The sequence below is a fragment of the Aulonocara sp. 'chitande type north' Nkhata Bay genome, linkage group LG3, assembly GCF_057382095.1.
Source record: "Aulonocara sp. 'chitande type north' Nkhata Bay isolate Kocher_YH1m ecotype deep benthic linkage group LG3, A_spYH_male_GT1.1, whole genome shotgun sequence".
Lineage (NCBI taxonomy): Eukaryota > Metazoa > Chordata > Actinopteri > Cichliformes > Cichlidae > Aulonocara > Aulonocara sp. 'chitande type north' Nkhata Bay.
In genome coordinates, this window is record NC_141346.1 from 1,010,315 (window position 1) to 1,024,858 (window position 14,544).

General features: G+C 44.1%; 2 protein-coding genes across 3 annotated transcripts in view; one reads left to right on the forward strand and one right to left on the reverse strand.

The window, feature by feature from the left end:
* LOC147333411 (H-2 class II histocompatibility antigen, E-S beta chain-like) overlaps positions 1-14,544 on the forward strand; it is a 147,645-nt gene that overhangs the window by 13,458 nt on the left and 119,643 nt on the right. The gene's annotated exons all lie outside the window — the stretch shown is intronic.
* Positions 5,084-11,652, reverse strand: LOC147333412 (uncharacterized). 2 transcript variants are annotated; one of them, XM_086267740.1, is made up of 4 exons: positions 11,039-11,169; positions 6,548-6,696; positions 5,686-5,850; positions 5,091-5,608 (listed from the first exon to the last, which is right to left on the reverse strand). In XM_086267740.1, the coding sequence occupies exons 2-4, from the start codon at positions 6,602-6,604 to the stop codon at positions 5,441-5,443; spliced, it is 390 nt and encodes a 129-aa protein (XP_086123866.1). In that variant the 5' UTR covers positions 6,605-6,696; positions 11,039-11,169; the 3' UTR covers positions 5,091-5,440. The 2 variants fall into 2 exon arrangements, with proteins under 2 accessions (XP_086123856.1, XP_086123866.1); XM_086267730.1 differs by lacking the exon at positions 6,548-6,696 and having other exon boundaries at positions 5,084-5,608; positions 11,039-11,652.

The window sequence follows — 14,544 nt, forward strand, 5'->3', positions numbered from 1 at the left end:
GCAAACCTTCACCATCTTATCCAGAAGGGTCACCTCTTCACCCTCACATGGAAGAAGTAATCTGATTGGCATGGTGGTTTGTTTGAAGCAGGTCCCTCGTGTAGCGCTGGAAACCAGTCACGATGTTTCATCCATTTCATGGGCTGGTTTGCTGCAATAATGCCAAATAATTAGCAACTCTATAAATAGACGGTAGTTCTGCAAAATCACTCAGTAGGATGTTTGTTCTAATTTGCTCAGAGCGCATAGAAAATAAAACTAATAGGCTATAAAGATATGAACATATTTAGAACTTACCGGAATGAAAATGTCTGGAGCACCAACAGATATTTGGAGATGGAAGAGAACTGCACGTCAGCTCGTCTCACAGCTGCTACCCAGGCTGGACGCCTTTGTTTGGTAACATCGATACATGAGCTGCTCATGTTGCTTCCAGGTTGGGGAAGAATGAAAAGACAAACCCTTTTCAAGCTTATTCTCTTGGCGGTCGTGCGATCGAACATTGCAGCCGACTACACAGCAAATACAAACCATGGCTATGCTTTCGCTCCTTTTTCACTTAGACCCCCAAAATGGCGGATCGGGCCAAAATCCTTTCCACGCCCACCCCCGTGACATCACGCTCCAAAGCCCTATACGTTTTTAGTGAGTTTTAGCCGAGAACGCAGCTGAAATGTTAGCATGCTAAGTTAGCCTGATTGCTAGCGGCTTGTGAGCGTACTCGCTGCAGTTTTTTAACAGCATGCACTCTTTTTTCCTTCATCAGGAGAGGTGTACTGGCAGTCGCGTGACACACACAGATCAGACACATATTTCTGTGTTGCAGATGTGCAGTAAAGAGCCAAAGACCCAGTGAAAGCTGTAACAGCCATAGACTTACTGGTTAACTCAGAGCTTTCCAAAGTGTGGGGCCCGCCCCCTAGGGGGGTCGCAGAGCCATCGCAGGGGGGCGCGGTATGAAAAGGAAAAAAAAAGAATGCTTGGACACTGCTAACATAATGGACAGGTTTTTGATGGGTGACCACACAAAGGCAAAGCAGGAGATGAAGCGTCGCTGAATATGTTTCCCATCTTCCTGATCTCTCTAACAGAGTCGTAGCACATGTCCTGTTGTTTAGTCCATCATTGAATGAGTCCATGTCCCAGTATCTGAAAGAGAAGTTACTCCCATCTGACCACAGGCCGATCCACGAGGCTGTAGAGTTCTGCAGCTTCTCTTCACTGTATATCTGATGGAGTCCACTGGCCAGGTCGGTGTGATGCTGTCTGCAGTAGCTCTGAGCCTGAGTCCAGGTCACAGACGTCAAAGGTTTTATTGTCGTTCATCGTCGAGTTAACAGAGAAACACAAAAACATCTTTATCAGCTAACTCGTCTCATTCTTCAAACTGTCTCTTTCAGGAGTCTATGATATAACACAGGTTATAAAATTAATTATAACATCATTAAAGATTGTATTATCTTATTACTGTCCACATATTCTCACCGTGGTAGCAGATGAACTGAAACGTGGCAGTACGTGTATGATCTTCCCACCCGTCTCCTGTCCTTAGCATAACTGATAACTTTGTGTGAAATGTAGCCGTCTGTGTGCTCCAACACAAAATGACGGTTTTACTGTTCCTGGAATTCATGCTTTAAATTAGGTCTGTCAGCGTTAACGTGTTAATGCAGACTCGTTCAATCGCGTTAGTCGCTATGACCGCGTAACACACATTACAATGTTAGCACTGAGTAACCCCTTACACGACTGATCCACAGTAACACTGACAGCACTCTTTACAAATCTCTGTATAGGGATTTGAAGTGATTACAACATGATCCTGTGCAGATGTGACCCAGCACCTGCTTTTCCCTGTGTGGATGTCTGTGTTAAATCAATCACACATTCATTTATGACAACAAGATGAAGCCTGTTAGCACCTCATGCTGTGAAGAAGCCAAAGAAACTTAGAAAGACATTCTGAACAGCAGATCCAGAGTTTTATGACATCTTCAATAAATGTGGACAAACAGAAGTTAGCTTGGCATATGTAAGGTCTTGTGAAAGGGGAAACACAGACGGTCTTTATCTTACAGTGTGACTGAAGAGCATCTACATTTAATGTCTCTCTCATGTTCTCACCTTTCCAGCTTGTTGTCGTTGTAGCAGCTGTTCTCTTACTCGCCTGCCTCCCTCCTGCTTCTTGGTGTGTCTGTGTGTACATGTTTACATATCTCTGTGGGGACCACAAACTGGAATTTTACTATGTTTCTGGGGATCAACTCCAGGGTTCCTGGTGACCCAGTGTTTTCAGTTTGTTCATGTTCTGTGTGCTTCCTTCTAATGACTCTTTAGTGTGGACTCTCTGACATTACCACACATCACACACAGACACTTTTTAAAAACTATCTCCTGCACAGGCTGTTCAGGCCAAAGCGCCGACTCCTGGAGCAGTTTCATTTTTTTAAAAGGATCTGGTGAACCTGCATGTGTCCTTCGGTGTGCAGTGCTGGGTGCTGGCAGTCACTTTGGGTCACAGCTTCCACTTCCATGAAAGAGAGCAGTTGTCAGTGCTTTCTACTCTGTCTTGGTACACGTGACAAAAATGGCATCTGCTGTAATAAATTGGCTGTGTGCAGGAAAAGGACCTAAATGCAGACTCGTATGTGGAGACAGGAGTTACACTCAAAACCACCTTTATTTGCTGACTGACCAAACCTGTGAAATCAAAGCAAAAGGGGAAACCCAGGGAGAGCTACAAAACCATGAGGGAGGACCCAACAAAGGACTGAGGGAGACGCTGGCTGAATACACATGCTATGTCCAAATTCAGGGTTGCATGCTTCGAAGGCCACGTTTGTGGGCAATTATGTCACAGCGACACGACGAAGACCGTCCTAATTCAAAGAGTCCTCCCAATGTGGTGACAGATGTGTCCTTTCCCAGATTTGAAGGATGGGTCTGGTGTATTCTTTGTGGCCCAACATATCCCACGATTGATTGCGGGTTACACAGGACAGTAGTTTTGCATAAATTTAGAACAAGAAGAATAATTTTTCGCAGGTACAAGAATACATCAGTTGACACATCATATTCATATGAGTGCGGTCCTATTAACCCTCATGCTGCACAGCAGCGCTCCCCAACCTTTGTTGCGCCACAGACCGGTTTATGTCAGACGGAGCGTTTAAGGTAAAGCGGATAAATACAACCACATAAAATGACCAAGACAAAAACTGTGGTATTTTGTAAATATAAGACTACACACCATCAGAGCGGGAGTCACGAGTTCGATTCCCACCCGGTATCCAGTAAGGGTCCTGGCTGGAACCTATCATGGGCGACCGTGGCTCAGGGGGTTGGGAGGTGCATCTGTAACTGGAAGGTCGCTGGTTCAATCCCCGGCCTCTCTGTCCTGGTCGTTGTGTCCTTTACCCTACTGGTGTTGGCCAGAGGGGCCGATGGTGCGATATGGCTTCTGTCGGTCAGGGCAGGTGTGGCTACAACTGCAGCTGCCTCCACCAGTGTGTGAGAGTGAGTGAATGACTTGTAAAGCGCTGTATAAATGCAATTATCATCATGTTCGGTTCTTTTCTGAATTCTTTTGCCGACAGAGAAAGACTGGACTCAGTGTGGTCAAAGCTCAAAAAGTCATCTTTATTGTACATTTCCAGAAACAGAGAACTGTAGACACGAGCACCCACAGTTCTGAAAACATTGCAAGTATATGTAGTTCTGCCCTACGTCACACACAGACACACGTAGTTTAATCAAAACATCTCTGCTTAGTTTCACTTTCTGTCTGCAGCTTCCTGTTCTCTGGACAGAGCGTGCAGTTTCCTGTCAGCCTCTGACCAAAGTCGGCCCTTTCTTAGACTGGAAGCAAACTATATTTAAAGAAAGTAACAATCAGCACTAAACAAGCTCTAACAATATATTAATTTCGTGATAACCCCCCATGTTAAAACCAAGCCAGGAAACCAAGAATTTCACTACATGTTGTACTCTGTATAATTGTGTATGTGACAAATAAAGTTTGTTTGAGAGTAACGTCCTCCTCTCTGCCACTTAATGCTCTCTGGTCACTATGGTAACGTGTAAATATTTCTTCCAAAATAAGACACACAGCTACAACACGGGGAAAGACCCAGGGAAACCGAGTAAACGATACAAACCCTGAAAACCATAAATTTCACAGCGGAGCCTCAACTCTGGCGGCGCAGTACCAAACGACCCACGGACCGCTGCTGTGCAGAACCTGTGATGTCCAGACGGCGTTCCTCTGCTGTGAAACCTTTGGGTTTAGGGATTAACATAGTTGCCATGGTTTCCTTTCTCCTCTTATGTGTTGTGTGTGATCAGGACAATCCTGGAGAAGATGGGCCTGCAGGGGAAAGTCACCCGCTTGCAGGCCAGAAGACATGAGATAACTTTAAAGACAAAGTACGTCTGTGTGTTATCAAAAAGATAATTCTTAAGAACACAAGTTAATAAATGTGCAACTACTAAGAGTTGTTGTAGTGTTTTTATTTGCCTGCTGTCATCTTTGATTTCCTCTGCCTTTAGGATTGCAAGTATTCAGGCTCAGGAGAGGGGTCAGTGGGAAGCCCACTGCTGTGCTTGGCCCTGCACTCAGAAAAATAAAGGTGCCAACTGGAACCAAAAGTGGTTCTTTAGACTGATGCCATAGAAGAACCTTTTTTGGTGCCACAAAGAACCTTTCAAACAATGGTTCTTTGAAGAACCATTTCTTTCAGTGGTTCATTGAAGAACCATTAAAGGTGCCCCAAAGAACCATCAAGAAATGGTTCTTTGGGGCACCTTTAATGGTTTTTCAAAGAACCTTTTTAAAAATGGTTCTTTAAAGAACCTTTTTAAAAATGGTTCTTTAAAGAACCATTTTTAAAAAGGTCCTTCAAATGGTTCTTTAAAAAAACATTTTAAATCTTTCAAAATAAAATGCATCATAAATTGAATTTGAGTAGGGTAAAATAAATACGAGCACAGCGTAGACATATATTAATGGTTTATTGTCATTTTGTAGTTACCAAAAGACAAAAAGGCATTTTAGCCCTCAGCACAACATCACTACTAATACATGTCACATATTAGTGTTTTAAACAGTAATAATTAAATATATTTGCTATACTATAAATAAATATATATAAATACTATATCTACAGATAACACAACAAATAATACATGTATTGTTTAATTAATAAAACATCAGAAAGTGATAAAACACATTAGAAATAGCAACAGCTTCATAACAGACCAATAAATCAACACATTTTCATCAGCAGATATTTGCATGTTCAGTAAAAATATTTCAACAACAAGTTTATGATTAAAATGATCAATGAACTTCAGCATTACACCATGTAATGTACGTTTCATGTTGTACTCATGGTCCTTTGTTAGTCCAGTTTAGGATAATGTCTCTGACGTATGTATCATATCAAATATGTGTCATATCAAAACAAGCCCACACCTGCAGTTGTTTCAGTTTTTCACTGGTGTTTCCTGTCAGCTGGTCAACCTCACTCAGGCGGACATCCATATCAGCCAACCAAACGACAAGTTCCTCCCTTTGTGCTTCAAATCCCTCCCACTCTGAGACAAGGAGCTGAAAGAGAGAGAAAAGGGTCAATTATAAAGAAGAGAGAAAAGTGAAACCCTCCTCAGAAGGTCTGACTCGCATACCTGCAGTTGACCTGTGATGGACTCCAGTTTGGCGTTCACGTCATCCCTCGCCGATGCCAGCAGCCGAGTCTGCAGGGTGTCCTGGAAGAGCTGAGTTAATGTTCGACTCCTCCTGGTCAGGCTCTCCAGCTGGATGAGCCGAGGTCTCCCCTCTCGCCGCTGCCTCTGAACGCACAAACACAAACTGCATCTGAAGCAGGAGGTGCAGATTTTTTTTGCTATTCTTTTCTAAATGCAGGCTAGATCACGTGGAGGTATTTGGAAAACTTTTTTGGCCAGTGGACGACTGTTGTCTTGCAGAAAGTCAAATCAAACATATGCGATACACAATCAATTCACAAGAACACATTATAAAAAGTCCAGTTCTTGCCTGATTTCAAGTGAAATCTGCATCAAAACAGGGTGACAGAAGTAAAACGAGTGCACAAAGCCTCACTTTGTACAAGCCTGCTATTACAGTTCTCCTCTATGCAGACGACTTTCCTGTTTTCAAGGCACAACTTGGATCTGCTGTACGAATCTTATGGATACACACTAAATGAAACAATAGTGTGCATGACTCCAGATTCTGATCCCTCATCCTAATATGGTCCCAACATAGCAACAGCAATAAAGAAAGTGTTGAGGCTTCAAAATACAAAGTCCATAAACCAATGGCTGACATGGGTTTTATCATAAGGGTGATAAATATACAGATTTCCGTCTGTCTTAGAGATTTGATGTTCATTTACCTGCAGATGCACTATACGTGCCTGCTCCATGGTTTTTCACAACATTTTGCACATCACTATTAAATACAGGAAGTAGGTGAACTAAAACAAGTCATCGTTCTTTGTGAGAGGACCATATTAATGAAACAAACCTCAATGACATCGTAGGGATCCCTACAGATGCTCCTGCTGCTTCTCTTCCTCCTCATCCTAAGCTTCCTTCTCCTTGTCCTCGCCTTCCATCCAATTGTAATTCAACCTAATTGTGTTTCTCCCCCTCCTCTTCCTCATTTTGTTGGAGCTGTGAACACAATTAATGTGAATCTGGATTAATTTGTGCAAACAAGAAAAATCTACAGCTTTTTGGTCAGAGGTGCTCTTGTGATTTAAGCCGGGTAGAGTAGATTTATGTGTTGATGCTACCTGCTTCAGCTCTGGCTGCTGAGTGATATTTACACCCTGGCTGGATTACAAACTTTAACCATGTGCTCAACTTTGGCCCAGCGCTGATACCTGTTGTTAGTATAATGACCTCTTCTTAGCTTGTATGTATGATGGTGGATAAATGAAATATACAAAAAAATTAACTATATTACAAAAGAACATCTATCTTGGAAACATCAAATGACCGGAGCATAACTTGTCAACTAGTCCGAAACTAAGTTATGCAGGAACAGTCAAAGACACCTTCTCATGTCACATTTCTATATAATTAGATTAGACAATAAATCCCTTGGTTCTCAACATGGCGGCGCGTGCACACGCAGCGGCTTCTCTCTCTCCCGAACAAACTACTTTTTCGTGTTTTTCGTCCTGTAAGTTGCAGTGTTTTTGTAAGTCTTTGTCGCGTCTATCTGTGTGCAAGCGAGGATATGCCCGAACACTTCTTCTCGACATCGGCAGGAACAAACTTTTTAAGTTAAACTCTGTGGACATCGAGAAGCTGAAAGATCTGGGTTTGCTCCGAAGGCCTACTCAATCACCGACCCCCACTCCTGCACTTCGCCCACAATGGATGCGCCTCAAGCGGTGTGAGAGGAAGCAGAAGAGGGGTAAGCGCGGTGGCATCCGAGCTAGGCTAGCGGCTAGCCCACACAAACCCGCCATCCCCTCTATCGTTCTGGCCAACGTACGCTCGCTAGAAAATAAACTGGACGACATCCGACTGCTACGTTCATCTCAAAGGAATGTAAAGGACTGCTGTGCTTTTGTGTTCACGGAAACATGGCTTAGCGACAGTGTCCCGGACCGCGCCATTCAGCTCGACCAGCTAACATGCTACCGTGCTGACAGAGTCATCGTCGCGGGAGGTAAGACCCGCGGGGGAGGACTTTGTGTTTACATCAATGATGCCTGGTGTCGCGATGCTGTTGCAGTCTGCAAACACTGCTCACCAGTGCTGGAGTTTATGGTTATTAAGTGCCGGCCATTCTATCTACCGAGGGAATATACAGCCATACTACTGTGCGCTGTGTACATCCCTCCCTCCTCCAATGTCAACAACAGGAGCGAGGCACTGAATGAACTGTACCATCAGTGAGCAGCAGACAGCCCATCCTGATGCTTTTCTCATCCTGGCTGGGGATTTCAATCATGCAGACTTAAAGTGCGTTTTTCCAAAAATACAACAACACATAGACTTTCCAACAAGGGGAAATAACACACTGGACTTTGTTTACACCACCCAGAGAGGAGCTTACAAAGCTTTTCCCCTCCCCCACCTCGGCGCCTCAGACCACATCACTGTCATGCTAATGCCTGCCTACAGACCGCTCGTTAAAGCCACCAAACCGGTTCGCAAGCAGATACAAGTGTGGCCAGAAGGGTCTTCAGAGGCTTTACAGGACTGCTTTAATACTACAGACTGGAACATGTTTAAGCAGGCTGCCACCTATAACAACACCACTGACCTCCAGGAGTACGCAGAGACTGTTACTGCCTACATCAACAAGTGTATTGAGGATGTAACAGTCACGAAAACCATAACTGTCCGGGCCAATCAAAAACCATGGATGACAGGAGAGGTCTACAGGCTGCTGAAAGCTCGGAATGTTGCCTTCAGAGTTGGAGACGAGGCAAGCCTGAGGACAGCTAGGGCCAACCTTTCCCGTGGCATCAGAGAGGCTAAGAGACAGTACTCCAGGAAAATATCTCATCACTTCAAAGACAGCAGAGACTCACGGAGCCTGTGGCGGGGCATTCAGACCATCACAGATTACAAGCCCCCACCACAGACCTGTGATAGCACTATCCCCCTGCTGAACGAGCTGAACACTTTCTTTGCTCGCTTTGAAGTCCAAAACAGCACCACTGCACAGAAGACCCCACCCCCTCCTGGTGACCAGGTGATGACTCTGTCACCGGACAGCGTGAGGAGATCCCTCAGCAGGATCAATGCACGTAAAGCTCCGGGTCCTGACAACATTCCTGGTCGTGTACTGAGAGACTGTGCAGTGGAACTCACTGATGTCTTCACAGACATCTTCAACATATCACTCATCCAGGCTGTCGTCCCCACATGTTTTAAAGCCACCACAATCATTCCGGTTCCAAAAAAGTCATCTCCCTCCTGCTTTAATGACTACCGTCCTGTTGCACTTACTCCCATCCTGATGAAGTGCTTCGAACGACTAGTCATGCAACACATCAAGACTGTCCTGCCCCCCTCCCTGGATCCCTTCCAGTTTGCGTATCGGCCCAACCGCTCAACCGATGATGCCATCTCCACTGCACTCCACTCAGCACTCACACACCTGGACAAAAAAGACTCATATGTTCGAATGCTGTTCATAGACTTCAGTTCAGCATTCAACACCATAATCCCCCAACAGCTCACTCAAAAACTGGTCCAGCTGGGGCTCAACACCTCACTGTGCAACTGGCTGTTGGATTTCCTCACCGGAAGACCTCAAGCAGTACGGGTCGGCAGTAATACATCCAGCACCATCATTTTAAACACGGGGGCCCCGCAGGGATGTGTGCTGAGCCCCCTCCTCTTCACTCTGCTGACCCATGACTGCACTCCATCATACAGCTCCAACCTCTTCATCAAGTTTGCGGACGACACAACGGTGGTGGGTCTCATTAGCAACAGGGATGAGACCGACTACAGAAGTGAGGTGAGACGCCTGGCCACGTGGTGTGCTGACAACAATCTCTCTCTGAATGTGGAGAAGACGAAGGAGATTGTTGTGGACTTCAGGAGAATGCACACCCAACGTGCTCCTCTGACCATTGACGGAGCGTCTGTGGAGAGAGTGAGCAGCACCAAGTTCTTGGGTGTGCACATCACAGAGGATCTCTCCTGGACGTACAACACCACAGCACTGGCCAAGAAATCACAGCAGCGTCTCTTCTTTCTCCGCAAACTAAGAAGAGCAGGAGCTCCAGCCCCCATCATGTACACTTTCTACAGAGGCACCATCGAGAGCATCCTGTCAAGCTGCATCACTGTGTGGTTTGGAGCCTGCAATGCGTCCTGTCATAGAACCCTCCAACGCATAGTGAGAGCTGCAGAGAGGATCATTGGTGTCTCTCTCCCCTCCCTCCAGGACATTTACAGCACCCGTCTCACTAAAAAAGCCCTTTGCATAGCGGCTGATCCCACGCACCCAATGCAAAGCTTCTTCAAGCTGCTGCCGTCGGGGAGGAGACTGCGGAGTCTCCAGGCCAGGACCAGCAGGCTGAAGGACAGCTTCATCCATCAGGCTGTCAGGAAGCTTAACTCCCTCCCGATTCTGCCCCCCTCTCCCCTCTTCTCCTCCACGGTCTCACTGAACTCTGTCACACACACACACACACTCACTCTCTGACGTACTCACTGGCCTGCTCCAGTCACTTTGTGGAGCATTGGACTGCTTAAGCATTGGACCTCATAAGACTTTGCTGTTACACTATCTCTTACCGTACACTACTAAATCCCCATTTGCACTATTTGTCTATTTTGCACCACTATGCCTTCTTACTTGAATATTGTATATTGTATATTGTATATTGCATAGCTTTTTTTTGTTATACGTAAAATTGTATTGTATTTATTTAAATTTTTACTTTTTAATTATTTTATTTGCATTTTTCTAATCACTAGGGTTTGAGAGTAACGCAATTTCTATTCTCTGTATGTCCTGTACATGTGGCAGAATTGACAAATAAAGTTGACTTGACTTGACTAAAGAGTTATCTAATCTAATTATTCATTCAAAACACTTATGCATAGCTGTATTTTATACAGCTCATACAGAATTCAAAGTACAGGTTCATGTGAGTATTTAATGTACGGCTCAGATCTACAGACTTTCAGAGTTTCTAGAGCAGACACAGAGCTCACGTCACAACAGGCTTCAGGCGCCATTTTAGTGACTTTAACAACATATTAATTTTAATTTCGGTCTAGCTGACATTAGGTTATGTACGCAGCACGCAATTGAACCACATATTTTAGAAGCCAAAGGTTCAAATTAGCTGGGAGCAGCTTCACTTAATTATAACAGTGGTTTTGTTAGGAAAACCGTTGGATACTAAATTGCGTTGACCTCAACGGCTAACGTATCTAGCTAATCGCTACTGTTAGCACATTAACAGCAAGCTACAATGACGAGTAACAAAAACAAAACAGTAATAAGGTTTTAATGAAAATGTTTTACCTTTTCTAACAGTCCCAGAATCCACAGCTTCAAAGTCCAGCAGGTACTGAAGACTGTTATCCGTTTCGCTGTCACCGTCCGTGAGGTTTTTTTCCCCGAAAGGTCAAGGCCCGCCGCTCGCACACTCTGTCTGCGCATGCGCATCCCAACGACTGACCCCCTCCGTCCGCTCCCGGGAGGTTATAGTATGACGTGTTCTGACGTCACTCTCTCTCTCCCTGTCATTTATTTGGCTCGAAACACATATTAACAAATTGCTCAGTGATGAACAACTACTCAGATCATTTACCTAAGCAGTGTGCTTTGTCAAAACGAAGTGTGTGTTCATTACACTGACATTCTGTTCTGCAATTGTTATTTACTTGTATTTTATAATTTGACTTTACATACTGCTGGGTGGTTTGTAAAGTTTACAATAACTAGTATTATCATTATGCTATATTTTCAAAAATATATAATAATCTCAAAAGTAATGCCTTGGAGTAGAAAATAGTAATGCTTTATTAAAATTTAAAACTAAAGTACAGTATTTGAATGTGTGTATTGTGTCTACTGTTTGCAAATATTTCTAACTTTTATTTGAATATTCAGTTTCCTACCATCTTCTCTTAAAGGGTAATTGCCAGGTAACCCGCCCTCCCCCTTCGCACACACATGCACACAAAGAAAACACACAGTATAATTCACAGCCTCGTTATGGTGAATAAATATTTATGCCATTTACACCATCAAACTTAGATTGCTAAGGATGAAGAACCTTTTGTTCTTTAAAGAACCATTTGTAATAGCTGAAGAACCATCCACAAAATAAAAAGGTTCTTTGACGTATGATGGTTCTTTAAAGAACCATGAAGCCATCTGAAGAACCATTTAAGAACCATAATTTTTCTGAGTGTGGTTTGAGGTGAGAGGACAGAGGCCTGTCCTAATGTCCTCTCTCCCTGAGGACACTCCAGGGCCAAGTGCAGCAGTGGGCGACCAAAACGACAGCGATGAGGAAGAGTGAGCCCCCCACAGCATGAGGCAGCAAAGAGAGGCTGAGGAGAGCAGGGGGAGGATGGACACACTGTTTTCACTGCTAGAAAGATTAGTTCCCAAATGGGAACAATCAGCCAGGCTTTCAGGGTTTCACAGTGAGCTCACCTGAAACCCTGGCTGATTGGGACCCACGCCCGCTTTCACCCCTTGGCTCAGGCGATTAGAGGATCATCAGGGGGTCCTTTTGTCCCTCTGTGGGGGGAAACTCCCACTGGGTTTAAATCTGGGACTCTCCACCATTTGACCTTAGAACTGAAGAAGCTTCTCTGATGAGAGGTGAAACGTCTTCAAGCAACTTAAAGAAGTCCAGACGCTTTTCTTTCCAAGCTCCTTGGTCATTGCACAAGTTTTACACAAAGAGTAAATACAACTTGTCTTAAATTCTCTAAATATTTCATACTTTTGTCTCATCATTCTTATTACTGCTATTCTCTGTTATCTTCTTCATAATCTAACTGCACACTTCTATATGCTCATGTAAAGCTGAGGAGCACGAGCCAAAGAAGGTCATTACGGGTAAATGTGGCTGCACTGCATCAATACACACATCATATATTCAAGACTTCAGAGAAAATATTTAAAATCCTCCCAGTACAGCTTGCTGCATGTGCAGAACCACACACTCCAGGTATTTGTCAGAGGTGTGTTTGGCAGCAGCATTGCTTTGCATATTAGTTTAGTAACAAACAAAACACCAAAGCCAGAGAGCCCTGTGTACGCTCATCGTATCTGTCAGTCCACTTTAATAATGTTATAAATCTATAGTTTAATGTGTGCTTCTTTATTTCATTTAAAAAGTGTTTCTCTGTGTGGACTAGCTCTGCTGCCTCCTCTAGAAGTGGGTGTTCTTGAGTAGCAGGTAACCTGCTGCTCTCCTCGTCACAGTTTGTGTTTTGCTTCCAAAACAGCTCCATGAGAGCAAAGCTGTGGGAGCTCTGGTGGACCTGCTGAGGGTGTCCTTTGCTGTGCAGTGCTGGGTGCTGGCAGTGGGTTTGGGTCACAGTGTTGAACTTCCATGAAAGAGAGCAGTGGTCAGTGCCTTCTACTCGTACTATGTGACAAAAATGGCATCTGCATCACTATTTGATGACATTACAACAAAATAAATATGAGCCCTGGCTTGTTGAGCACCTTCCTGCTTTGAGTCAGACATTCTAGCCCAGGGGTGGGCAATCTCAGTCCACGAGGGCCGGTGTCCCTGCAGGTTTTAGATGTGTCCAACACAGCTGGTTTAAATGGCTAAATTAGCTCCTCCACATGTCCTGGAGTTCTCCAGAGGCCTGGTGACGAACTAATCATGTGATTCAGCTGTGTTGACCCAAGGTGAGATCTAAAACCTGCAGGACAGCGGCCCTCGTGGACTGAGAGTGCCCACCCCTGTTCTAGCCCTTCTAGCACACTCTTACCCAAAACGGTCCTTTTGCTCAGTTTCTGATTCTCAATATATCATTTTAAAGACAAGTTGCATGAAACTTGGCCAGGATGTGTTTTTTAGGATGATTTTAAAAATTCAACGAGCCCCTCTATGGTGTACAGAAAAGGAGACTGGCATATATGCCTACACTCTTTACCCTCGTAATTCTTTGGCCCCATTGGGTCCTGTTGTAATCATATATTTCAGATATACTGTAATCCTAACATTTTATAATGAGCACATATGTAGCTGGAGCTCCACCTTAGACATTTTCAGTGGTTTTAAATGCAGCCTGCTCTTACTGGTCCTTTCTGCACAGACACCATGAAGCGCACACTCAGTTTAGAGGAGGCTATTGCTGCAGTTTTGCGGTCTTCTGAAAGTGAAAAAGATTGCACTAGTGGAAATCTTTCTGACAATGAAGAAGGGAAGGAGTTTTTGCCAGGCTCTGAGGAGCTTTGCAGCTCATCTGAGGAGGAGGAGGAAGAGGAGGACGAGACAAGACTAAAAAATGATGAACTCATGTGGTCCCACTTGTGAGCCACAAGTCCAGGAGTCTGGCAAGAAAAAGGCCCAGATCAGGGCAGAGGCCCGCGAACTGATGGCATTTTAAAAGGAAAACTTTTTTTGGTTTGAAATGAGAAAAACACCAGAATATTTTTAATAATAAAATAGTTTTTTAATTCTTGAAAATGAACGAGTTATGAAATATGTTAATGTTATTAATATAATAATTTTATTAATATATTTTTATGGCTACCACATGTTTTATCACTTCCTAGGGCATAAATAATTGGATTGATTTTGTTAAATACAAACAAAATGATGGCAGCAGTGCTGCCACGGGCAGAAAGAGAGCTCCACTGTGTTTATCTGTAGTTCAATGAAAGGCTTCAGCTCATAGTCAGAAAATACAGTTTAGTCTTGTTTTCAGTTTAAAAACACAAACAAACATTTTCATGTGGGCGACTTTTGTTTGTCTGTGCTCCTTGAACAGTAAAGTGGTGAGGATTGGGAGGGCGAGCGCTCACGGGTCCCACACTTCTGCATTTTC

Excerpts from the sequence above, each read along its gene's own strand:
- LOC147333412 (XM_086267730.1), bottom strand. The coding sequence starts at position 11,182 with ATGCGCATGCGCAGACAGAGTGTGCGAGCGGCGGGCCTTGACCTTTCG. Across the intron at positions 5,851-11,038 it reads TTCTGGGACTGTTAGAAAAG|AGGCAGCGGCGAGAGGGGAG; the intron begins GTAAAACATTTT and ends TTGTGCGTTCAG. Across the intron at positions 5,609-5,685 it reads CCATCACAGGTCAACTGCAG|CTCCTTGTCTCAGAGTGGGA; the intron begins GTATGCGAGTCA and ends TCTCTCTTTCAG.